Consider the following 25,490-nt stretch of genomic DNA (forward strand, 5'->3'; position numbering starts at 1 on the left):
TCATAGACTACACATGCTTATTTATTAAGGAAATATGCTCAAAGGTCACTGGTGTCAAGCTCTAGTCCTTGGGGCCACGTTCCAATATGTTTTCCAAGTGACACTCGTTAAGCGCACCTGTGTGAAAAGTTTTAGCCACTTTCACGTTCAAAAGGAGCTAAAACTTTTCACACACCTGCACTTAACGAGGGAATAACTCGGACACTCCATTAGGTACACCGCCATTTTCAAGTGTAACTAATAACAGGCCACTTTATTAGGGAAATATGCTCAAAGGTCACTGGTGACAAGCTCTAGTCCTTAGGGCCACGTTCCAATATGTTTTCCAAGTGACCCTCGTTAAGCGCACCTGCGTGAAAAGTTTTAGCCACTTTCACGTTCAAAAGGAGCTAAAAGTTTTCACGCACCTGCACTTAACGAGGGAATCACTCGGACACTCCATTAGGTACACAGCCATTTTCAAGTGTAACTAATAACGCCACTTTATTAGGGATATATGCTCAAAGGTCACTGGTGTCAAGCTCTAGTCCTTGGGGCCACGTTCCAATATGTTTTCCAAGTGACCCTCGTTAAGCGCACCTGCGTGAAAAGTTTTAGCCACTTTCACGTTCAAAAGGAGCTAAAAGTTTTCACGCACCTGCACTTAACGAGGGAATCACTCGGACACTCCATTAGGTACACCGCCATTTTCAAGTGTAACTAATAACAGGCCACTTTATGAGGGAAATATGCTCAAAGGTCACTGGTGTCAAAGCTCTAGTCCTCGGGGCCACGTTCCAATATGTTTTCCAAGTGACCCTCGTTAAGCGCACCTGCGTGAAAAGTTTTAGCCACTTTCACGTTCAAAAGGAGCTAAAAGTTTTCACGCACCTGCACTTAACGAGGGAATCACTCGGACACTCCATTAGGTACACCGCCATTTACAGGTGTACCTACATCTCTTGGACACTAGATGGTGTCACACCCGCCCTCACCCCCACTTTCTGATTGGCTGTTTGATCTGTGACGTTTTTCTTCTTCGTTTTGTTTTACGGCGAGGTGGCATCAGCTTCAATGCGCATTACCGACACCTACTGGTTGAAGTCATATGAACTGAAAAAAGAACGAATCACTTTAGGAAGTGATTCGTTCACTCTCGTTCACTGAAAAGATTAGGTCTTTTGAACGAATCGTTTACTCACGAGTCAATACTAGCACACAGCACAGACAGAGCAGGCGATAAAAAGTGCAGTGGGACACCATGGAAAAATATTGAACAGATATTATAATAATATAATATTATAATATTGATAATATTGAACTTTTTTTTATTTGTTTTCTCTAATGTTAATAACATGGGAGGGGGGGGCGCAAAATGTTTTCTTCTCCCTAGGGGGTGCATCACAGAAAATAATTGAGAAGCACTGCATTAAATACATAAGCACAAGGAGAAATCATGTAAGGGAAGGGCAATACAGTGGATCCCTGCAAATAGTGAGTGAGACACTAATAGGGAAAATCTCCACATACGTGCATTCGTAACAGACACCAGAAATTATTGAATACGTGTGGATACATTGGCCATATCCTGGCAAGTTTGCAGCTATAAATAAATACGAGAGAGTATGTGTACATGTTAAAACACAATACACAGTACATTAGAGAAAGAGAAAAGGAGTGAGAGCACCAAAACCTTGTTAGAGTTCAACTTCGACACCATCTAAATCATCATCGTCGTCGTCGTCATCATCACATGCCTCAGCGTTGAGTGCTCTTTGAGGTGGGGGTCTTTTCACGAGAGGTTCCAAGCTACGTGTCATCTTGTTACTGAGTATCATACAAGATGACATATGAAGATTCAATTGGTGAACAGGTAAGGAAACAATAATCAACAGAAAAGTTTACGATCTGCACCTAGGACCCAATCTGTGAACTTTTCCAAAATGGGGCTCGGTGGGACTCTGTGGTCCTAAAGGCTTGGTACCTGGGGGGAAAACAAAAGAAACATGAACGTTGGCTCCAGAAAATAGGCTTTATGTTCTTTCTTTCACAGCTTGAGCTTTCATTTCAACTATCACAGTCCAAAAAATCTCTAGATGTGTCCATTTATGTATACACACCGTCTGGTTTGCACTTGGATGTGTTAGACAAAACAATTACCATGTAAAGGTTTTTATGCAGAAAAGATGGCCATTTTTTGTATAAATTTAGCATAATAAATTTTGTAAAAAAATTATCATTTTTAGTAAGGCTTTTTTTTTATATATAAAAGAAACCATGTAGGGAGAAAAAAAGTCCACGTATAGTATGTCAGGACTCGTCCCCGATCGTTTCATAGTTCTGCTCGTGTGTCTGTGTGCTCGCCCCTCCCCTCCTGTGTGCCCATGATCAGTGTGATTATTCCCACCTGCCTCTCGTTACCTGTTGTGTATATAAGTCCTGTCTGCCCCTCACTCCCTGTTGGATCGTCGATGTCGTCCCGTTTGCTGTCCTTGTGGTTCCTGTCTGTTTCGAGTCTGATTTGTTTGCCATCCCTGTCGGTCAGTATGTCATGTTATGTTATTAGTTTGCCAGTTCTCGTCTGTTTCCCTCGATGCCTCGTTCCACTTCCCTTTTCCCTCAATAAACCCTGGTCCAAGCTGCACTTGGTCGCCCTGCTCCATGTTCCATCCGATCCGTGACATAGTAAGGCTATAAGTATACAGTAAGGCTTTTATTGAGTAAAAAAATGACCATTTATCGTAATGATTATATTTATTAATGAAAACTGACCATGCACAGAACGGCCAAGCTGCTTCAAGTCCAAGCTACCGTGAGAGATGGCATCGTCTCCTTCTGCCAATAGTGAGCTCCGGTAGTAGAGGAGCGGCTGCCAGCACTCCTCCCTGAGGTCCGCCACGTGATCAGAGGTGTGCTTCTGCAAGTAGGCTAGCCTGCATTTGCGCACATATTTCAGCACTGACAACCACTTGTATCCTTACAGAAGAGTCAACCCACGTTATAGGTTAGCAACTCTGGCTATTCTTTCCCACATGCATCACAGTAAGGAATCACTGCTTCTTTTGTAAATGCAAACTCCTCAACCTACTTCAACATCCGTTCTTGGCATGAGATTGCGGCGAAGCACTACTTATATCTTAATGAAACTCTTCAATTCACTTCAAAATAGTATCTTGCTATATCGTGGTGGCAAAGCACTGCTTGTGTCTAACACCCAGATTTTTGAGGATATGGTGCGGGAACACTCACACTGTCCTCTTGTCGGGTTTGAGCAGCTTGCAAGAAAATTCGGCAAGGATGCTCAAGTAAGACAGGTAAGTCGGTGTGGAACTTTCAAAATCCCGGAAGACAAAGTCGATGCCGCTCCTGAAAAACATAACGTGGACACTTCAGGCACATAACAGAGCAGACATGCAAGTTCACCGGCTGACCTGTGGATGAGGACCAGGCATTCGCGAAACTTGACGAGGTCACCGAAGGTGAGGGCGAAGCGTCTGGCCAGCTCTTTGATGCTGCTGAAGGTCTGGACTCCCTGCTGGATGTGCAGCGACCCTCCAGCCTCCTGCTCTTGTTTCAGACGCACAAACAGCTAGCCGGGACACAACAGAAATCAAGAAATGCCTCTACAGTTATTCATAGAAGAGTTTATGAACATTCACTTACCTGCTGTAAGGAGAGCACCAACGTATGAGCGCTCTCGAGCTTATCAACGTGTCGACTCCTATGAATGGTCTCCTTGATGATGTCACCAAAGTTGCTCTGATACTGAAGGACAACAACAAAGTCGCAACACTCCAACATAAGAGGCAGAAATGAAGAAGAGTGAGAGCGAAAATGCTGTGACATGGGTGAGTGCTCAAGTGAGCAACATGCTTTAATTTGAGCTTTGACTTGAGCTACCTCAGCCGTGTGCATCAACATCAATACTTGCTCTTGATGTGTTCATCTATGTTCTTGCCACTTCCATGTCTAAGGTCAAAGGGCTACTATAACCTTTCCACATGCAATCTAGATTTACTGACATACCTTCACGTAGAAGGTAAAGATGTCAGCCGCCATTCTCATCTCCAGCACGCCATGTAAGATGAGCTTGCAGTAGGCGGCCAGCGTGCGTCTTTCTGTATGAAGCGCCTCCATCTTGTCCTCCTCGGAATGCCGGCAGGCTGAGTGGAAATACATAGAAGAGTTATTCAGTGGCCAGTGATGGCAAAACTTGACAGATATTTATGTAAAAAAAAAAAGACTGCTAAAAGTTGAAGTATTGATCCAAATACTGACTTTGTAAGTAAAAAAGAAAAATATATTCTAAAATCTTATGTTTGTTTCCATCTCACTGCGAGTGGTAGGCTGCAATAGCGGGCCTCAGTACAATGATTTTAGCAGGTGTAACGTTAAAGCTTACACGAGAAGGTCTTTGCGGTGACACCATGTGGCTTCAATTGGCGGTAAGGCCAATAAAATAAGCCAGAGTTGCATGAATTTTTCTCACGGAAAAAGAGATTGAAGCCAATTGATGCTTTCGCCTCACCATGATCTTTCACACAAGAACAAGTGTCCATAAAAGCCAAAGTGTTAGCAGGCTAATCCCATAAAACAGCAGCAATAATCCTCTAGTCTAGTGTGTTGCTTTGAACATTGAAAAGCTTTCCACCAGACCACTCGCTGCTCTCTTAACCATATTTGGATGGGATAGTCCATTCAGAGTAGTACAGTTATTAAAAACCGCTGAAGGAATTTATCACCTATTTTAATTTACAAAGATATTTTTGTCATCTTAAAATACACACCAAAACATAATGCATCCTTTAGGTCAGGGGTGTCCAAGTCCAGTCCTCGAGGGCCGCATTCCTCCATGTTTTCCAAGTTTCCCTCGTTAAACACACCTGATTCAATGATCAGGCTCCTGCAGAACGTGAGGATGAACTGATCATTTGAATGAGGTGTGTTTAACGAGGGGAACTTGGAAAAAATGTGGGAATGCGGCCCTCGAGGACTGGACTTGGACACCCCTGCTGAGTGCCAAAAGTTCCAATGATCGTGAGCAGCAGGGGGGGGCCCCATTTCAACCCCTTACACTGAGTGCCAAGCAGGGAAGAAATGGGTATCATTGTTATAGTCACTGGTATGACTCGGCAGGGGTTTGAACCCACCACCTCCCAAACTCAGGGCGGGCACTCTCCTCTCAGGCCACTGAGCTGGTAAATACTCGTATCGTAGTATAACACTTATAGTCGTTTTTAAATAATGTGTATACCTATATATGCCTAAATATTGTTATCCAATATATCTACTGCAATTTCACATTAGATTGCTGGTTTGAAATTTGCTTTTAATATTATTATTTTTAATAAACATTTATGTTAAAACTTGTCTGGCGTCTTATTCCTTGTTTTTATATTCGCCAATTAAAACATAAAAATCAGACATTTGGTTAACTGCTTTATATAACAATATGTGTAGATACACTACATGATATTAAAAAAAAGAGAGAATAAATAAATAAAGGGTTAATTGCACAGCAAAAGCGGGTTAGGGTTAGGGTTTGAGCAAGGGTTAGGGTTAGAGGTAGGGTTAGGCTTTGAGCTAGGGTTAGGTTTTGGGTTAGGGCTAGGGCTAGGGTTAGGGTTAGAGCTAGGAATGGGGTTAGGGTTAGAGCTAGGGTTAGGGTTAGGGTTTGGCCTGCTCTCGCTTTTGCTGTGCTTAGGGTTAGGCCTGCTCTTGCTGTGCTTAGGGTTAGAGTTAGGGTTAGGGTTTGGCTTAGGCTTGCTCTCGCTTTTGCTGTGCTTAGGGTTAAGCTTGCTCTTGCTGTGCTTAGGGTTAGGGTTTGGCTTAGGCTTGCTCTTGCTTCTGCTGTGCTTAGGGTTAAGCTTGCTCTTGCTGTGCTTAGGGTTAGGGTTAGGGTTTGGCTTGCTCTCGCTTTTGCTGTGCTTAGGGTTAGGCCTGCTCTTGCTGTGCTTAGGGTTAGGGTTAGGGTTTGGCTTAGGCTTGCGCTTGCTTTTGCTGTGCTTAGGGTTAGGCTTGCTCTTGCTGTGCTTAAGGTTAGGGTTTGGCTTAGGCTTGCTCTTGCTTCTGCTGTGCTTAGGGTTAGGCTTGCTCTTGCTGTGCTTAGGGTTAGGGTTAGGGTTTGGCTTGCTCTTGCTGTGCTAAGGGTTAGGGTTAGGGTTTGGCTTAGGCTTGCTCTTGCTTCTGCTGTGCTAGGGTTAGGCTTGCTCTGGCTGTACTTAGGGTTAGGGTTAGGGTTTGGCTTGCTCTTGCTGTGCTTAGGGTTAGGGTTTGGCTTAGGCTTGCTCTTGCTTCTGCTGTGCTAGGGTTAGGCTTGCTCTTGCTGTGCTTAGGGTTAGGGTTTGGCTTGCTCTTGCTGTGCTTAGGGTTAGGGTTAGGGTTTGGCTTAGGCTTGCTCTTGCTTCTGCTGTGCTAGGGTTAGGCTTGCTCTTGCTGTGCTTAGGGTTAGGGTTAGGGTTTGGCTTGCTCTTGCTGTGCTTAGGGTTAGGGTTAGGGTTTGGCTTAGGCTTGCTCTTGCTTCTGCTGTGCTAGGGTTAGGCTTGCTCTTGCTGTGCTTAGGGTTAGGGTTAGGGTTTGGCTTGCTCTTGCTGTGCTTAGGGTTAGGGTTAGGGTTTGGCTTAGGCTTGCTCTTGCTTCTGCTGTGCTAGGGTTAGGCTTGCTCTTGCTGTACTTAGGGTTAGGGTTAGGGTTTGGCTTGCTCTTGCTGTGCTTAGGGTTAGGGTTAGGGTTTGGCTTAGGCTTGCTCTTGCTTCTGCTGTGCTTAGGGTTAGGCTTGCTCTTGCTGTGCTTAGGGTTAGGGTTAGGGTTTGGCTTGCTCTAGCTTTTGCTGCGCTTAGGGTTAGGCCTGCTCTTGCTGTGCTTTAGGGTTAGGGTTAGGGTTTGGCTTGCTCTAGCTTTTGCTGTGCTTAGGGTTAGGCCTGGTCTTGCTGTGCTTAGGGTTAGGGTTAGGGTTTGGCTTGCTCTAGCTTTTGCTGTGCTTAGGGTTAGGCCTGCTCTTGCTGTGCTTAGGGTTAGGGTTTTTGGCTTGCTCTCGCTTTTGCTGTGCTTAGGGTTAGGCCTGCTCTTGCTGTGCTTAGGGTTAGGGTTAGGGTTTGGCTTGGGCTTGCGCTTGCTTCTGCTGTGCTAGGGTTAGGCTTGCTCTTGCTGTGCTTAGGGTTAGGGTTAGGGTTTGGCTTGCTCTTGCTGTGCTTAGGGTAAGGGTTAGGGTTTGGCTTAGGCTTGCTCTTGCTTCTGCTGTGCTGGGGTTAGGCTTGCTCTTGCTGTGCTTAGTGTTAGGGTTAGGGTTTGGCTTGCCCTCGGTGTGCTTAGGGTTAGGGTTTGGCTTAGGCTTGCTCTTGCTTCTTCTGTGCTAGGGTTAGGCTTGCTCTTGCTGTGCTTAGGGTTAGGGTTAGGGTTTGGCTTGCCCTTGGTGTGCTTAGGGTTAGGGTTAGGGTTTGGCTTAGGCTTGCTCTTGCTTCTGCTGTGCTAGGGTTAGGCTTGCTCTTGCTGTGCTTAGGGTTAGGGTTAGGGTTTGGCTTGCTCTAGCTTTTGCTGTGCTTAGGGTTAGGCCTGGTCTTGCTGTGCTTAGGGTTAGGGTTTGGCTTGCTCTAGCTTTTGCTGTGCTTAGGGTTAGGCCTGCTCTTGCTGTGCTTAGGGTTAGGGTTAGGGTTTTTGGCTTGCTCTCGCTTTTGCTGTGCTTAGGGTTAGGCCTGCTCTTGCTGTGCTTAGGGTTAGGGTTAGGGTTTGGCTTGGGCTTGCGCTTGCTTCTGCTGTGCTAGGGTTAGGCTTGCTCTTGCTGTGCTTAGGGTTAGGGTTAGGGTTTGGCTTGCTCTTGCTGTGCTTAGGGTTAGGGTTAGGGTTTGGCTTAGGCTTGCTCTTGCTTCTGCTGTGCTGGGGTTAGGCTTGCTCTTGCTGTGCTTAGGGTTAGGGTTAGGGTTTGGCTTGCCCTCGGTGTGCTTAGGGTTTGGCTTAGGCTTGCTCTTGCTTCTGCTGTGCTAGGGTTAGGCTTGCTCTTGCTGTGCTTAGGGTTAGGGTTAGGGTTTAGCTTGCCCTTGGTGTGCTTAGGGTTAGGGTTAGGGTTTGGCTTAGGCTTGCTCTTGCTTCTGCTGTGCTAGGGTTAGGCTTGCTCTTGCTGTGCTTAGGGTTAGGGTTAGGGTTTGGCTTGCTCTTGCTGTGCTTAGGGTTAGGGTTAGGGTTTGGCTTAGGGTTGCTCTTGCTTCTGCTGTGCTAGAGTTAGGCTTGCCCTTGGTGTGCTTAGGGTTAGGGTTAGGGTTTGGCTTAGGCTTGCTCTTGCTTCTGCTGTGCTAGGGTTAGGCTTGCTCTTGCTGTGCTTAGGGTTAGGGTTAGGGTTTGGCTTGCTCTTGCTGTGCTTAGGGTTAGGGTTAGGGTTTGGCTTAGGGTTGCTCTTGCTTCTGCTGTGCTAGGGTTAGGCTTGCTCTTGCTGTGCTTAGGGTTAGGGTTAGGGTTTGGCTTGCTCTTGCTGTAATTAGGGTTAGGGTTAGGGTTTGGCTTAGGCTTGCTCTTGCTTCTGCTGTGCTGGGGTTAGGCTTGCTCTTGCTGTGCTTAGGGTTAGGGTTAGGGTTTGGCTTGCCCTCGGTGTGCTTAGGGTTAGGGTTAGGGTTTGGCTTAGGCTTGCTCTTGCTTCTGCCGTGCTAGGGTTAGGCTTGCTCTTGCTGTGCTTAGGGTTAGGGTTAGGGTTTGGCTTGCCCTTGGTGTGCTTAGGGTTAGGGTTAGGGTTTGGCTTAGGCTTGCTCTTGCTTCTGCTGTGCTAGGGTTAGGGTTGCTCTTGCTGTGCTTAGGGTTAGGGTTAGGGTTTGGCTTGCTCTAGCTTTTGCTGTGCTTAGGGTTAGGCCTGGTCTTGCTGTGCTTAGGGTTAGGGTTAGGGTTTGGCTTGCTCTAGCTTTTGCTGTGCTTAGGGTTAGGCCTGCTCTTGCTGTGCTTAGGGTTAGGGTTAGGGTTTTTGGCTTGCTCTCGCTTTTGCTGTGCTTAGGGTTAGGCCTGCTCTTGCTGTGCTTAGGGTTAGGGTTAGGGTTTGGCTTGGGCTTGCGCTTGCTTCTGCTGTGCTAGGGTTAGGCTTGCTCTTGCTGTGCTTAGGGTTAGGGTTAGGGTTCTGCTTGCTCTTGCTGTGCTTAGGGTTAGGGTTAGGGTTTGGCTTAGGCTTGCTCTTGCTTCTGCTGTGCTAGGGTTAGGCTTGCTCTTGCTGTGCTTAGGGTTAGGGTTAGGGTTTGGCTTGCTCTTGCTGTGCTTAGGGTTAGGGTTTGGCTTAGGCTTGCTCTTGCTTCTGCTGTGTTAGGGTTAGGCTTGCTCTTGCTGTGCTTAGGGTTAGGGTTAGGGTTTGGCTTGCTCTTGCTGTGCTTAGGGTTAGGGTTAGGGTTTGGCTTGCTCTTGCTGTGCTTAGGGTTAGGGTTAGGGTTTGGCTTAGGCTTGCTCTTGCTTCTGCTGTGCTGGGGTTAGGCTTGCTCTTGCTGTGCTTAGGGTTAGGGTTAGGGTTTGGCTTGCCCTCGCTGTGCTTAGGGTTAGGGTTAGGGTTTGGCTTAGGCTTGCTCTTGCTTCTGCTGTGCTGGGGTTAGGCTTGCTCTTGCTGTGCTTAGGGTTAGGGTTAGGGTTTGGCTTGCCCTCGGTGTGCTTAGGGTTAGGGTTAGGGTTTGGCTTAGGCTTGCTCTTGCTTCTGCTGTGCTAGGGTTAGGCTTGCTCTTGCTGTGCTTAGGGTTAGGGTTAGGGTTTGGCTTGCCCTCGGTGTGCTTAGGGTTAGGGTTAGGGTTTGGCTTAGGCTTGCTCTTGCTTCTGCTGTGCTAGGGTTAGGCTTGCTCTTGCTGTGCTTAGGGTTAGGGTTTGGCTTGCCCTTGGTGTGCTTAGGGTTAGGGTTAGGGTTTGGCTTAGGCTTGCTCTTGCTTCTGCTGTGCTAGGGTTAGGCTTGCTCTTGCTGTGCTTAGGGTTAGGGTTTGGCTTGCTCTTGCTTTTGCTGTGCTTAGGGTTAGGCCTGGTCTTGCTGTGCTTAGGGTTAGGGTTAGGGTTTGGCTTGCTCTAGCTTTTGCTGTGCTTAGGGTTAGGCTTGCTCTTGCTGTGCTTAGGGTTAGGGTTAGGGTTTGGCTTGCCCTCGGTGTGCTTAGGGTTAGGGTTAGGGTTAGGGTTTGGCTTAGGCTTGCTCTTGCTTCTGCTGTGCTAGGGTTAGGCTTGCTCTTGCTGTGCTTAGGGTTAGGGTTAGGGTTTGGCTTGCCCTTGGTGTGCTTAGGGTTAGGGTTAGGGTTTGGCTTAGGCTTGCTCTTGCTTCTGCTGTGCTAGGGTTAGGCTTGCTCTTGCTGTGCTTAGGGTTAGGGTTAGGGTTTGGCTTGCTCTCGCTTTTGCTATGCTTAGGGTTAGGCCTGCTCTTGCTGTGCTTAGGGTTAGGGTTAGGGTTTGGCTTGCTCTAGCTTCTGCTGCGCTTAGGGTTAGGCCTGCTCTTGCTGTGCTTAGGGTTAGGGTTAGGGTTTGGCTTGCTCTAGCTTTTGCTGTGCTTAGGGTTAGGCTTGATCTTGCTGTGCTTAGGGTTAGGGTTAGGGTTTGGCTTGCTCTAGCTTTTGCTGTGCTTAGGGTTAGGCCTGCTCTTGCTGTGCTTAGGGTTAGGCCTGCTCTTGCTGTGCTTAGGGTTAGGGTTAGGGTTTGGCTTGCTCTTGCTGTGCTTAGGGTTAGGGTTAGGGTTTGGCTTGGGCTTGCTCTTGCTTCTGCTGTGCTAGGGTTAGGCTTGCTCTTGCTGTGCTTAGGGTTAGGGTTAGGGTTAGGCCTGCTCTTGCTGTGCTTAGGGTTAGGGTTAGGGTTTGGCTTGCTCTAGCTTTTGCTGTGCTTAGGGTTAGGCCTGATCTTGCTGTGCTTAGGGTTAGGGTTAGGGTTTGGCTTGCTCTAGCTTTTGCTGTGCTTAGGGTTAGGCCTGCTCTTGCTGTGCTTAGGGTTAGGGTTAGGGTTTTTGGCTTGCTCTCGCTTTTGCTGTGCTTAGGGTTAGGCCTGCTCTTGCTGTGCTTAGGGTTAGGGTTAGGGTTTGGCTTGGGCTTGCGCTTGCTTCTGCTGTGCTAGGGTTAGGCTTGCTCTTGCTGTGCTTAGGGTTAGGGTTAGGGTTTGGCTTGCTCTTGCTGTGCTTAGGGTTAGGGTTTGGCTTAGGCTTGCTCTTGCTTCTGCTGTGCTGGGGTTAGGCTTCCTCTTGCTGTGCTTAGGGTTAGGGTTAGGGTTTGGCTTGCCCTCGGTGTGCTTAGGGTTTGGCTTAGGCTTGCTCTTGCTTCTGCTGTGCTAGGGTTAGGCTTGCTCTTGCTGTGCTTAGGGTTAGGGTTAGGGTTTAGCTTGCCCTTGGTGTGCTTAGGGTTAGGGTTAGGGTTTGGCTTAGGCTTGCTCTTGCTTCTGCTGTGCTAGGGTTAGGCTTGCTCTTGCTGTGCTTAGGGTTAGGGTTAGGGTTTGGCTTGCTCTTGCTGTGCTTAGGGTTAGGGTTAGGGTTTGGCTTAGGGTTGCTCTTGCTTCTGCTGTGCTAGGGTTAGGCTTGCCCTTGGTGTGCTTAGGGTTAGGGTTAGGGTTTGGCTTAGGCTTGCTCTTGCTTCTGCTGTGCTAGGGTTAGGCTTGCTCTTGCTGTGCTTGGGGTTAGGGTTAGGGTTTGGCTTGCTCTTGCTGTGCTTAGGGTTAGGGTTAGGGTTTGGCTTAGGGTTGCTCTTGCTTCTGCTGTGCTAGGGTTAGGCTTGCTCTTGCTGTGCTTAGGGTTAGGGTTAGGGTTTGGCTTGCTCTTGCTGTAATTAGGGTTAGGGTTAGGGTTTGGCTTAGGCTTGCTCTTGCTTCTGCTGTGCTAGGGTTAGGCTTGCTCTTGCTGTGCTTAGGGTTAGGGTTAGGGTTTGGCTTGCTCTTGCTGTGCTTAGGGTTAGGGTTAGGGTTTGGCTTAGGCTTGCTCTTGCTTCTGCTGTGCTAGGGTTAGGCTTGCTCTTGCTGTGCTTAGGGTTAGGGTTAGGGTTTGGCTTGCTCTTGCTGTGCTTAGGGTTAGGGTTTGGCTTAGGCTTGCTCTTGCTTCTGCTGTGCTAGGGTTAGGCAGCAAAAGCGAGAGCAAGCCAAACCCTAACCCTAACCCTAACCACAGCAAGAGCAAGCCTAACCCTAGCACAGCAGAAGCAAGAGCAAGCCTAAGCCAAACCCTAACCCTAACCCTAAGCACAGCAAGAGCAAGCCAAACCCTAACCCTAACCCTAAGTATAGCAAGAGCAAGCCTAACCCTAACACAGCAGAAGCAAGAGCAAGCCTAAGCCAAACCCTAACCCTAACCCTAACCCTAAGCACAGCAACAGCAATCCAAACCCTAACCCTAACCCTAAGCACAGCAAGAGCAAGCCTAACCCTAGCACAGCAGAAGCAAGAGCAAGCCTAAGCCAAACCCTAACCCTAACCCTAAGCACAGCAAGAGCAAGCCAAACCCTAACCCTAACCCTAAGCACAGCAAGAGCAAGCCTAACCCTAGCACAGCAGAAGCAAGAGCAAGCCAAACCCTAACCCTAAGCACAGCAAGAGCAAGCCAAACCCTAACCCTAACCCTAAGCACAGCAAGAGCAAGCCTAACCCTAGCACAGCAGAAGCAAGAGCAACCCTAAGCCAAACCCTAACCCTAACCCTAAGCACAGCAAGAGCAAGCCAAACCCTAACCCTAACCCTAAGCACAGCAAGAGCAAGCCTAACCCTAGCACAGCAGAAGCAAGAGCAAGCCTAAGCCAAACCCTAACCCTAACCCTAAGCACACCAAGGGCAAGCCAAACCCTAACCCTAACCCTAAGCACAGCAAGAGCAAGCCTAACCCTAGCACAGCAGAAGCAAGAGCAAGCCTAAGCCAAACCCTAACCCTAACCCTAAGCACACCGAGGGCAAGCCAAACCCTAACCCTAACCCTAAGCACAGCAAGAGCAAGCCTAACCCTAGCACAGCAGAAGCAAGAGCAAGCCTAAGCCAAACCCTAACCCTAACCCTAAGCACACCGAGGGCAAGCCAAACCCTAACCCTAACCCTAAGCACAGCAAGAGCAAGCCTAACCCCAGCACAGCAGAAGCAAGAGCAAGCCTAAGCCAAACCCTAACCCTAACCCTAAGCACAGCGAGGGCAAGCCAAACCCTAACCCTAACCCTAAGCACAGCAAGAGCAAGCCTAACCCCAGCACAGCAGAAGCAAGAGCAAGCCTAAGCCAAACCCTAACCCTAACCCTAAGCACAGCAAGAGCAAGCCAAACCCTAACCCTAACCCTAAGCACAGCAAGAGCAAGCCAAACCCTAACCCTAACCCTAAGCACAGCAAGAGCAAGCCTAACCCTAACACAGCAGAAGCAAGAGCAAGCCTAAGCCAAACCCTAACCCTAAGCACAGCAAGAGCAAGCCAAACCCTAACCCTAACCCTAAGCACAGCAAGAGCAAGCCTAACCCTAGCACAGCAGAAGCAAGAGCAAGCCTAAGCCAAACCCTAACCCTAACCCTAAGCACAGCAAGAGCAAGCAGAACCCTAACCCTAACCCTAAGCACAGCAAGAGCAAGCCTAACCCTAGCACAGCAGAAGCAAGCGCAAGCCCAAGCCAAACCCTAACCCTAACCCTAAGCACAGCAAGAGCAGGCCTAACCCTAAGCACAGCAAAAGCGAGAGCAAGCCAAAAACCCTAACCCTAACCCTAAGCACAGCAAGAGCAGGCCTAACCCTAAGCACAGCAAAAGCTAGAGCAAGCCAAACCCTAACCCTAACCCTAAGCACAGCAAGACCAGGCCTAACCCTAAGCACAGCAAAAGCTAGAGCAAGCCAAACCCTAACCCTAACCCTAAGCACAGCAAGAGCAACCCTAACCCTAGCACAGCAGAAGCAAGAGCAAGCCTAAGCCAAACCCTAACCCTAACCCTAAGCACACCAAGGGCAAGCCAAACCCTAACCCTAACCCTAAGCACAGCAAGAGCAAGCCTAACCCTAGCACAGCAGAAGCAAGAGCAAGCCTAAGCCAAACCTTAACCCTAACCCTAAGCACACCGAGGGCAAGCCAAACCCTAACCCTAACCCTAAGCACAGCAAGAGCAAGCCTAACCCTAGCACAGCAGAAGCAAGAGCAAGCCTAAGCCAAACCCTAACCCTAACCCTAAGCACACCGAGGGCAAGCCAAACCCTAACCCTAACCCTAAGCACAGCAAGAGCAAGCCTAACCCCAGCACAGCAGAAGCAAGAGCAAGCCTAAGCCAAACCCTAACCCTAACCCTAAGCACAGCGAGGGCAAGCCAAACCCTAACCCTAACCCTAAGCACAGCAAGAGCAAGCCTAACCCCAGCACAGCAGAAGCAAGAGCAAGCCTAAGCCAAACCCTAACCCTAACCCTAAGCACAGCAAGAGCAAGCCAAACCCTAACCCTAACCCTAAGCACAGCAAGAGCAAGCCAAACCCTAACCCTAACCCTAAGCACAGCAAGAGCAAGCCTAACCCTAACACAGCAGAAGCAAGAGCAAGCCTAAGCCAAACCCTAACCCTAAGCACAGCAAGAGCAAGCCAAACCCTAACCCTAACCCTAAGCACAGCAAGAGCAAGCCTAACCCTAGCACAGCAGAAGCAAGAGCAAGCCTAAGCCAAACCCTAACCCTAACCCTAAGCACAGCAAGAGCAAGCCAAACCCTAACCCTAACCCTAAGCACAGCAAGAGCAAGCCTAACCCTAGCACAGCAGAAGCAAGCGCAAGCCCAAGCCAAACCCTAACCTTAAGCACAGCAAGAGCAGGCCTAACCCTAAGCACAGCAAAAGCGAGAGCAAGCCAAAAACCCTAACCCTAACCCTAAGCACAGCAAGAGCAGGCCTAACCCTAAGCACAGCAAAAGCTAGAGCAAGCCAAACCCTAACCCTAACCCTAAGCACAGCAAGACCAGGCCTAACCCTAAGCACAGCAAAAGCTAGAGCAAGCCAAACCCTAACCCTAACCCTAAGCACAGCAAGAGCAAGCCTAACCCTAGCACAGCAGAAGCAAGAGCAAGCCTAAGCCAAACCCTAACCCTAACCCTAACCCTAAGCACACCAAGGGCAAGCCAAACCCTAACCCTAACCCTAAGCACAGCAAGAGCAAGCCTAACCCTAGCACGGCAGAAGCAAGAGCAAGCCTAAGCCAAACCCTAACCCTAACCCTAAGCACACCGAGGGCAAGCCAAACCCTAACCCTAAGCACAGCAAGAGCAAGCCTAACCCCAGCACAGCAGAAGCAAGAGCAAGCCTAAGCCAAACCCTAACCCTAACCCTAAGCACAGCAAGAGCAAGCCAAACCCTAACCCTAACCCTAGCACAGCAAGAGCAAGCCTAACCCTAGCACAGCAGAAGCAAGCGCAAGCCCAAGCCAAACCCTAACCCTAACCCTAAGCACAGCAAGAGCAAGCCAAACCCTAACCCTAACCCTAAGCACAGCAAGAGCAAGCCTAACCCTAGCACAGCAGAAGCAAGAGCAAGCCTAAGCCAAACCCTAACCCTAACCCTAAGCACAGCAAGAGCAAGCCAAACCCTAACCCTAACCCTAGCACAGCAAGAGCAAGCCTAACCCTAGCACAGCAGAAGCAAGCGCAAGCCCAAGCCAAACCCTAACCCTAACCCTAAGCACAGCAAGAGCAGGCCTAACCCTAAGCACAGCAAAAGCGAGAGCAAGCCAAAAACCCTAACCCTAACCCTAAGCACAGCAAGAGCAGGCCTAACCCTAAGCACAGCAAGAGCAAGCCTAACCCTAGCACAGCAGAAGCAAGAGCAAGCCTAAGCCAAACCCTAACCCTAAGCACAGCAAGAGCAAGCCAAACCCTAACCCTAACCCTAAGCACAGCAAGAGCAAGCCTAACCCCAGCACAGCAGAAGCAAGAGCAAGCCAAACCCTAACCCTAACCCTAACCCTAAGCACAGCAAGGGCAGGCCTAACCCTAAGCACAGCAAAAGCGAGAGCAAGCCAAAAACCCTAACCCTAACCCTAAGCACAGCAAGAGCAGGCCTAACCCTAAGCACAGCAAAAGCGAGAGCAAGCCAAACCCTAACCCTAAGCACAGCAAGAGCAGGCCTAACCTTAAGCACAGCAAAAGCGAGAGCAAGCCAAACCCTAACCCTAACCCTAACCCTAAGCACAGCAAAAGCGAGAGCAAGCCAAACTCTAACCCTAACCCTAAGCACAGCAAGAGCACGCCTAACCCTAAGCACAGCAAAGGCGAGAGCAAGCCTAAGCCAAACCCTAACCCTAACCCTAAGCACAGTAAGAGCAGGCCTAACCCTAAGCACAGCAAAAGTGAGAGCAAGCCAAACCCTAACCCTAACCCTAAGCACAGCAAGAGCAGGCCTAACCCTAAGCACAGCAAAAGCGAGAGCAAGCCAAACCCTAACCCTAAGCACAGCAAGAGCAAGCCTAACCCTAAGCACAGCAAAAGCAAGAGCAAGCCTAAGCCTAAGCCAAACCCTAACCCTAACCCTAAGCACAGCCAGAGCAGGCCTAACCCTAAGCACAGCAAAAGTGAGAGCAAGCCAAACCCTAACCCTAAAAGCGAGAGCAAGCCAAAAACCCTAACCCTAAGCACAGCAAGAGCAAGCCTAACCCTAAGCACAGCAAAAGCAAGAGTAAGCCTAAGACAAACCCTAACCCTAACCCTAAGCACAGCAAGAGCAGGCCTAACCCTAAGCACAGCAAGAGCAGGCCTAACCCTAAGCACAGCAAAAGCGAGAGCAAGCCAAAAACCCTAACCCTAACCCTAAGCACAGCAAGAGCAAGCCTAACCCTAAGCACAGTAAAGGCGAGAGCAAGCCTAAGCCAAACCCTAACCCTAACCCTAAGCACAGTAAGAGCAGGCCTAACCCTAAGCACAGCAAAAGCGAGAGCAAGCCAAACCCTAACCCTATTCCTAAGCACAGCAAGAGCACGCCTAACCCTAAGCACAGCAAAGGCGAGAGCAAGCCTAAGCCAAACCCTAACCCTAACCCTAAGCACAGCAAGAGCAGGCCTAAGCCAAACCCTAACCCTAACCCTAAGCACAGCAAGAGCAAGCCTAACCCTAGCACAGCAGAAGCAAGAGCAAGCCTAAGCCAAACCCTAACCCTAACCCTAAGCACAGCGAGAGCAAGCCAAACCCTAACCCTAAGCACAGCAAGAGCAGGCCTAACCCTAAGCACAACAAAAGTGAGAGCAAGCCAAACCCTAACCCTAACCCTAAGCACAGCAAGAGCAGGCCTAACCCTAAGCACAGCAAAAGCGAGAGCAAGCCAAAAACCCTAACCCTAACCCTAAGCACAGCAAGAGCAAGCCTAAGCCAAACTCTAACCCTAACCCTAAGCACAGCAAGAGCAAGCCTAACCCTAAGCACAGCAAAAGCGAGAGCAAGCCCAAGCCAAACCCTAACCCTAACCCTAAGCACAGCAAGAGCAAGCCTAACCCTAAGCACAGCAAAAGCGAGAGCAAGCCTAAGCCAAACCCTAACCCTAAGCACAGCAAGAGCAAGCCTAACCCTAAGCACAGCAAAAGCGAGAGCAAGCCTAACCCTAACCCTAAGCACAGCAAAAGCAAGCCAAACCCTAAGCACAGCAAAAGCGAGAGCAAGCCCAAGCCGAAACCCTAACCCTAACCCTTATTTAAAAACGACTATAAGTGTTACACTACGAGTGTTTACCAGCTCAGTGGCCTGAGAGGAGAGTGCCCGCCCTGAGTTTGGGAGGTGGTGGGTTCAAACCCCTGCCGAGTCATACCAGTGACTATAACAATGGTACCCATTTCTTCCCTGCTTGGCACTCAGTGTAAGGGGTTGAAATGGGGTCCCCCCTGCTGCTCACGATCATTGGGACTTTTGGCACTCAGTGTAAGGCAGGGGTGTCCAAGTCCAGTCCTCGAGGGCCGCATTCCTACGTGTTTTCCAAGTTTCCCTCGTTAAACACACCTGATTCAAATGATCAGTTCATCCTCACGTTCTGCAGGAGCCTGATCATTGAATCAGGTGTGTTTAACGAGGGAAACTTGGAAAACATGGAGGAATGCGGCCCTCGAGGACTGGACTTGGACACCCCTGCTTTAGGTGCTTGGCCATATTGTTGTCACAAATGTAACATGAGACAAATTAATTTTTTTGCAATTGTAGGTGAAAATGCCATGACAACACAAACGCAGAGCGAGGGTGCCACCTGGTGTGCAAGTTGGGTTCTACAGCATTTAAAAGTAGATTGACTATTTTGCAGTTTGCAACAATTTTTATACTTGTTACACATGAGAATGTCTTTGTTTGGTCTCATTATACAGTGTATTATGAGCAAATAGAAGTTGCACAGATAAAACGTTTATACATACTGTACTATGTATTATTCTCTTGTAACAGTTCATGTTCATATCACTTTTATTGTTTTTTTTATATTATTGTTATTAAACAAAAAAATGTCATGGGATCTTTAAAAATTAACAAAAACAACACAAAAGTGTAGTTAGTACCCTCTCACCTTTGCGTTCGTGGTCACCGTCTGGCCCGACAAAGACGTTTTTACAGACAAAGTTCAACAGCGCCACCTGCAGTTTGGGTGTGGGAGTGTAGGGCAGGGGGCCCAAGGAGGTGGGCCGCCAAACTTGTTGCTGGTAGGAGTGAGCGCTCAAGACGTCACAAACACCCAGGAATGCCTGAAATAAAAAAAATAAAAATAAAAAAATAAATTGGGTGAGGGATTAGTGGATTATGCTAAATAACAATGACACTTTGTACCTGGTGCCTGACGCTGTGGTCGGGGTGGGAGAGACAACGATGGCTTGCCTCACTGAACAAACGTACCTGGAGTCTCTGGGACACAGCTTTGTCCTAGTAAAACACACAAATATAATGTATTATATCAACAATATTTAATGACAACACATACCACAAATTCTGTCTTTACTAAAACAACAAGGCTGTAATTTAACAGAATGTTCATTGTTGTGTATGCAATGGTGTAGGTTGGCATTGTGAGTCATTTTTGATAGCCAGATCACAATTGAGAATTATGACCTTAGTAATCATGTTGTGGGTGACATTTTGCAGTAACTCACCCTGGAGTTTAGAATTTCACTGCTTGTGCTCAGTGACCAGAAAACAGAGTAACACAAACATTGTAACACTTCCTTTAACACCTGCTGAAAAAAAAAGAAAACATAGTTCTTTTTTGCAAAGGCATAAAAAGTCACATTAAATATTTTAAATCTTAAAATGTCAAAGGTAGCTTTAATCACCAGAGGTGGCGCCCCCTCCTGGCTACCCTCTACCGGCAAGAGAGGCAAGAGCAGGTTGAAGAGATTCCAACTGGACAGATCGTGACAGCTGTCGGAACACATAAGCAATGTGAGCGGAAGATCTTGACAAAAATTCAATTTGTTCACTTACTTGTGAAAAGTGCTGAGTTTCTTCAGTGTGACTAAAAGGTCTCCGGTTTGCTTTTCACCAGCAGAGAAGATGCCTCCCTGAAGAAAAGAACTTTGCTGTTTGCATGGAAACTCTTCTTGTAGATCAAACATCTTGAATTGAATATCATAAATAAATCAATAGGGTTCCCTTTCAATGAGACAAGATGGAGATAACTGAAGTTTGAGTGCTGCAAGGATGTTGAATAAATTTTATTTCTTGATCTGGCATTCAAACGCAATGTTCTAATTCATGAGTTTACTAGTCCTGGTGGAAGGCTTACCATGAGAGAGTCGGTGAGCAGGTCTTTCAGGTGATCCACCCAGCCCTGGACTATGGAATCTCTGACAGGCAAGGCCATGGAGCCCCAGGTGGTCTCTTCTGCACACAGACTAAGGAACGTGCGGGACGCCACCTCCAGAACGGCTGCGTCTGAGTGGACCTCCAGAACAGCTCGAATTTCCTCTAACAGCCTGGACACCAACTGAGAAGAAGTTGGCATCCATAATTAATGAACAGTAGGGCTTTATGTTTTATTTTTGCACTATCCTCCACTCACATGCAATGACAAAAACTAACAGTCTTTCAAATTTGCTCTCATCCATCTGTCTGGTAACAATTTGACAACGTGTAAAGGACCCCCAGGAAGGGCCAACATGCTCCAACAACAACCACTTTAAATCAAAATGAGCATTTTGGGAATGGGAACTTGTTTGTGACTCTACTCATGATGGACACAGTTATCAAATTTCAAGTTGCTAAATCAAACCACCTTTCGGGGCTAAATTGACAAGAAAGCCTTGGCACTGCTTGAGTAAATATTAATTATATTAATTTAAATTTATTATTTAACCAATTTATTATTAATAAAAAAAAATTAATAATAGACATGATTTTCCTCAATTTTGTTGACTGGCAGACAAACTATGACTTGAAGTATAAAATTCGCTGGAATGCTGACCTGTGTGTTTTGGGCCTCGGGGCTATCTGGCAAAAAGTATTGAGGAATCCTCATCAAGGAGGCAACAATATCCCAGCGACCTGAAAACTGAAGGTAGCGATAGGTGTCATTCAAACATAATGATGTGGTAACTTGATGACTGGCAGGCAGGCAAGTAGGCATACCTTGGCAAGTAAGTGTGGAAGCACTGTGAGGAAATGCTGCGTGAGCTTTATGCAGTCATCAACCTGAACTTTCTTCTCTTTGGAACTCATCATCTAGTAGCAAAAACACACACAAATGAAGATCTACTCATCATGTTGAAAATGTTGTTGTACAGCACAATTAAATTTGTTGAATGTCCTGTGCTCTGATTTTAGAGCTTCTCATGGATTATTAATCCCCTGTGATATACATTGCATATTTTTCTCACTAGGCTAAATTTTTCTAACTTTTCCTCATCTTTAATACCTTCATCCCAACAAAAACAATATATATGAGTGTGCGTTACGGGTGTGACTATGCAAAATAAGCAACCTTCTTTGCACCATTCCTCCCAGGCAGCACTGGTCCTTCTGATGCTTGACGCACAGAGGCGAGCATGATCTCCACGAGCACAGCTTCTTCCTCCCCAGTGAAGCCTACAAATAAGCAACATTATTTATTTGAGGGAAAAAAAAAAAAAACGCAACATCAAGAACAAGCAAGATCTACCAACCTGTTCCCGGCAAAGGATCTTGAGGGTCTTGCAGCAGTAAAGACGTAATGGTGGGCCAGTCCTTAAGCAGGGCTCCACTGCAGTCCCACAGGCTGTCCACAAGGTAGACTACATGGTTGTGCAACTGTAAACATCCACTGACGTATTAGCAATGTCACATTAATTGCAAGCATTTGAATTAAATGAGCATTTCACCTTAGCATTCTGGTGGAATTCCAGCAGTGCCTTGAGTTGTGTAAACGTTTGTTGTTCATGATCCTCCTCTTGACTTATTTCATGCTGACTCTTAGCAGCAGGGTCATCAGTGCTGAGAATCCTGAAAAAAATATAATTATAATAAATTGAGAATAAACTAAATATAAATATATTTTTCTACCTGAAGAAGAGCAGCTCCCCAGCTGTGGCTGCAAGGGGGCGCTGTGAGGAATAAACACGCTCAAAGAGAGGCTTGTAGTCATCTGCGGTGAGAACATCATCATGTGTTCTGAAGGGTGAGTGACAGAGAGCGGTGACACAATCATTATTATGAAAGAAGAAATATCATTATTGACACAGGAGTGGTGGCTAACTTGGAAATGAGCAGCAGCAATTTCATTGTCTGCAAAGCCACCTCGTTGTCTTTGTCCAGCGTCATAGAGATCATACGGCTCTGGAACACAAGTGGTACTAATTGGTGAGGTCGTTCATTTTCTTACTGATATTTTGGGATTGTAAACAAAAACAAATAATAAATACAATGTATTAACTGAATAAATTCGCTCAATAAAATAAAAGGGTTCAAATCCAGGCTCCCGTAAAAAAAAATTCATGAACTGGTAAGCAAATTACACATAAGACGGACATTGAGTAAATAGAAATAAAAATCTGTTCTCTAAAAACATTTGTTTAAAAAAAATCTTTGAGGAGTTCATCTCATATGGTAACCTTGAAGCGGCTGGTGAAGAGGGTCAGTTGAGGCAGAACAACGGGATCGCCGTATAAATGCTGCAGGCCCAAGACACACTTGAGACGCACATCTGGAACCTACAACCCAAATCAATGCAAATGGAAAACAGGATTCTTTAGAAATAGACAATTACATTAGTCACGTGTGTTATATAACTTGTTCACCTTGTCATACGACATCCAGTCCATGTATTTGAGGTAAGTGTCATTGAGGAACACAGAGCCATAGAGCCTCATCCACAGGCCCAACTCCTCCACGCAGATGGAACGGATTTCTGGAAGTACGTCGCTGTACCACCCACACACAAATATGAGCTCTAAACAATGTGTTCCGAGCACCACGAAGTAGTTTACCGATATCTCTTGAGAAAAACGGTCTTGAAGAGGACGTCCATCATGCTTTCAATCTCAGCCCTCTTCTCCTGCAGCTTGAAGAGAAAAGACCAGATGTTTAGAATGTTATTTGTATGCTGACAAAGGGGAAAGCACGGTCTCTTACCTCCTTCAATTTCTGTTGCGCTTGCTCCACTTGTGCCTTCTGTCTGCTTGGCCTCTGCGCCTGCTGCAGCTTTTGACTCTTTTCAGCAGCTTTGCTCAGATTGACAGCTACATCAGTCAGAGAGCTAAGCAGTTTTATCGCTAAACAAAATGGAAAACATATCAAAGGATCAATTCATCTACTGAATAATATACATATATATATATATAGGGGATGATGTTATATTTCATCCAGCATAAAACTTACTTTAAAATTACCTTATTGGTACTTCACTAACCACTAGGTCTCATCATTTATATTTGGAGACAAGATTTTTAATTCAATAAAAAGAATTTTTTTAAATGAATTTGTGTGTGTGTGGCGGGGGTCTTTACCTGCTAGCGTGCAGGTGTGTCGGAATGCTCGTATGTGGGAGTCGGACAGCTCGGAGAGCAGTGAGATCAGTGTGTTTATCAAGTAGCTGTCGAAGAGGAGGCTGTGTTGACACTGGCACACGAAAACAGACACAAAATCGCACAGCTCCGAGTAGAACCAACGGCCGTACGGTGCAGGCTGGATTAGAGGGTACTCCATGCTGTCCTACAGAGGGCAAGAAAAGCATTAGACATGTTTAAACATTTTCACCATAAACAATTTGCACTACTTGTCATCAATTGTAGATTGATAATTGGAGGAAATATTTTCCAGCAGTGTCATTTCAAGTAAATTACAAATATATAGTTTTACACAGAGCAGTCTACCAAAATAGGGCCCAATATGCTCTTCCTCTGTCTTTTAAAAAAAAAAAAAGAAAGAATGGAATAGTTTTCTGATGGTGAAGTCATTGTTATTATTACTGACTGAGTGACTAACTGTGAGCTAAGGAGAAAACACTTACAGTATCTGTGGGCCAAGTGACGGTGAGAATCCATGGAAAAACCATAAACCTTTTGTACTGCAGACCGGCAACCTAAAACACAGGATTTTGCGTGATTTTAGCCCAAAGTTGCGTTACAGATACAACAAATTGACATCTTCCAACCTCATCCAAGTCCTCCACCAGCTCGTCCACCATCTTGTCCATGGCCTCACTGTCACTTTTGATGTGACACATTTCAGCTGTGACCACCCCTGCAAAACAAAACAAAAACACATTAGGTATTATGCATGCTTGCTGAGCTATTATCATTATTGTATGATGGTTGCTTGCCTTTGCAACCACAGCACTGGATGAAGAAGCTAATGAGGTCGAGGAGGGATGCATCCCTGTTGGCCGCGTAGGCCTCCGCCCAGCCGTCGATCACCACCTGCTCAGATGTCAGTCAGACTCACCAAAGCACCGAAGTGTTTAAACGGTGGATCTTACCCGTATGGCGTCCGGACCCATTGTGATGACGTCGAACAGAGTGACGGCCTCCGCGTGCGCAATTTTGCGATGGCAGACATTGTCCTTTCGAACGCTGCAACTGAGACTCTTGGTCTTTTTTCTTGTGACGTTCTCCGCTTCCTTGTGAGTTCTTTTCCTACGCTTCTGTGATTCATACAACCGACAAACACGGTTGGAAGATAAATGAATGAAGATCACTTACAAGTCTAATTCGTTTTGTGACCAAGCAAAATTCTATATAATCAATTAATTAAGATGAATCAAATGTTAATTAAATGTTACTACTTTAGTACTTTGTGAATCCGACTTTCAGTGCATTCTAAGGCACTTTTCCTCACTGGGGCACTGAAATCTCAGATTTTACAGTTTTCTACAATGCATGAATAACTTACCCCTTTCTTGTGTCTGTTTTCATTGCCGGACTCATCCTCGGAATTGTTGACAACTCCTGAGGAGTTTGCTTCGTCCTGACGTGAGCATTTACTAACAAAAACAATGAGACATTATTGTCCATTGATATAAAATAAACGAGATTTTTTATGTTAAAAAAAAAAAGATACCTCAGCTCAGAGGGTCTGGATGTGCCTGCAGACGCAGGGTCTGGTATCATCTTCTTCCCACAGCACTCACGTGACTTGCTTCACTGGGAATGTCTCTCTGATCTAAAAATCAGAAAAGGATCATCATTTAAGTACGCCTAAACTACTTCAAGACTACCATAATGCACTTTGCTCCATCTCCATGTGTTTACATTAACATTCAAACGTGCTACTAACTTGTCACAAGGTAATTCAAGTTCAAAATTCCCTTGCTACAATGGCCGGTGCGCTCACGCACGCCGCCCGGGTACCTCCGGGAGGCCGTGCGCGCGCGCCAAGTGGCCGAAAATAGCTCCAGCCCAGCGGATCTGCACTTTACAAGCTCCGCGGATGAGACTTCCAGCGGCCGGGTCATTTTTTGTGGATTTAAAAAGGCTTTACTATGTTTTCATGAATACAATTTACAATTAAGTCAGTGTGAACAGGGATTGTTCGGACCACAATTTGTAGATTAGTCACGTTCATGATTAAAATTGTTGACAGTTAATTTAATTTTTTTCAATTTAGCTCTACTTGATACTTGAAGAAGCTTGATAAGGATCCTCATCATTTGAATCTTGCGGAATATGTTCTAAAACTTCAATAAGATAACATTTTGTTGTTACTTGGCGTTCTGTACATTGTTTTGAATTAAACTACAGTAGGTTCCTCATGCGGAAAAGATTAAAAGCCCTATTAATCAGGAAAACTATAAAAAGCACATTTTGGTTCCACAAGGAAGGAGCATTTTGCCCGGGAACACAACCAAGAATCCACCCTTGTGTACTAGAGTATTAGAGTAGTCATAACATTCATAATCAAATAGTCAGACCTACCGAATAATATATTTTTTAAAATAACTTGTATTCTTACCTTCATTGTCGTAGGTAATCCTTTGGCGAACATTATTTTTATTATTTTAAAATGAGAACGTGTCAGAAACAAATTACTCATTGGATTATTGCATGTTTTCCCCCATATTTTTCAGTGCCTCTCACAGTCAAGTTTACAGGAAGCCAGAAGGTTCTTCATTGGCTGAAATGCTGAACCGGAATTATGTGATTGGCTTTTCCCCATACGTCAATCTATCTAGAGTTCCTCCCCCTTAACCGATTGGTCTATGCTGTG

At 46.6% G+C, this 25,490-nt stretch overlaps 1 protein-coding gene and 1 long non-coding RNA gene across 9 annotated transcripts; one reads left to right on the forward strand and one right to left on the reverse strand.

Annotated features, from left to right (window-relative positions):
- Window positions 1-3: 3 nt before the first annotated feature.
- LOC148394066 (cohesin subunit SA-2) lies at window positions 4-25,397 on the reverse strand. 3 transcript variants are annotated; one of them, XR_015859849.1, is made up of 33 exons: window positions 25,236-25,397; window positions 24,345-24,446; window positions 24,177-24,267; window positions 23,764-23,928; window positions 23,608-23,704; window positions 23,440-23,528; window positions 23,296-23,367; window positions 22,793-22,997; window positions 22,419-22,558; window positions 22,274-22,347; window positions 22,085-22,208; window positions 21,899-21,997; window positions 21,544-21,623; window positions 21,351-21,458; window positions 21,170-21,290; window positions 20,975-21,098; window positions 20,794-20,897; window positions 20,442-20,534; window positions 20,278-20,364; window positions 19,600-19,800; window positions 19,299-19,375; window positions 19,148-19,235; window positions 18,968-19,051; window positions 18,648-18,740; window positions 18,391-18,565; window positions 4,006-4,142; window positions 3,643-3,744; window positions 3,411-3,568; window positions 3,229-3,345; window positions 2,752-2,912; window positions 2,401-2,670; window positions 1,894-1,963; window positions 1,745-1,806 (listed from the first exon to the last, which is right to left on the reverse strand). XR_015859849.1 is itself a non-coding variant. In XM_088383012.1 (32 exons), the coding sequence occupies exons 2-32, from the start codon at window positions 24,392-24,394 to the stop codon at window positions 1,677-1,679; spliced, it is 3,513 nt and encodes a 1,170-aa protein (XP_088239138.1). In that variant the 5' UTR covers window positions 24,395-24,446; window positions 25,236-25,397; the 3' UTR covers window positions 4-1,676. The 3 variants fall into 3 exon arrangements, 2 of the variants coding, with proteins under 2 accessions (XP_088239138.1, XP_088239137.1); XM_088383012.1 differs by lacking the exon at window positions 2,401-2,670 and having other exon boundaries at window positions 4-1,806; window positions 18,968-19,048; XM_088383011.1 differs by lacking the exon at window positions 2,401-2,670 and having other exon boundaries at window positions 4-1,806.
- Window positions 2,439-4,765, forward strand: LOC148394067 (uncharacterized). Of its 6 annotated transcripts, none has more exons than XR_015859853.1 (8): window positions 2,439-2,519; window positions 2,619-2,664; window positions 2,761-2,888; window positions 2,963-2,983; window positions 3,198-3,293; window positions 3,373-3,458; window positions 3,557-3,827; window positions 3,992-4,763. It is a non-coding gene; the product is annotated as an uncharacterized LOC148394067 (long non-coding RNA). The 6 variants fall into 6 exon arrangements; XR_015859851.1 differs by having other exon boundaries at window positions 3,954-4,761; XR_015859854.1 differs by having other exon boundaries at window positions 2,963-3,021; window positions 3,557-4,765.
- Window positions 25,398-25,490: the final 93 nt, after the last annotated feature.

Source organism: Syngnathus floridae, chromosome 8 (assembly GCF_059516105.1).
Source record: "Syngnathus floridae isolate MCC-2025c chromosome 8, RoL_Sflo_1.0, whole genome shotgun sequence".
Classification (NCBI taxonomy): domain Eukaryota; kingdom Metazoa; phylum Chordata; class Actinopteri; order Syngnathiformes; family Syngnathidae; genus Syngnathus; species Syngnathus floridae.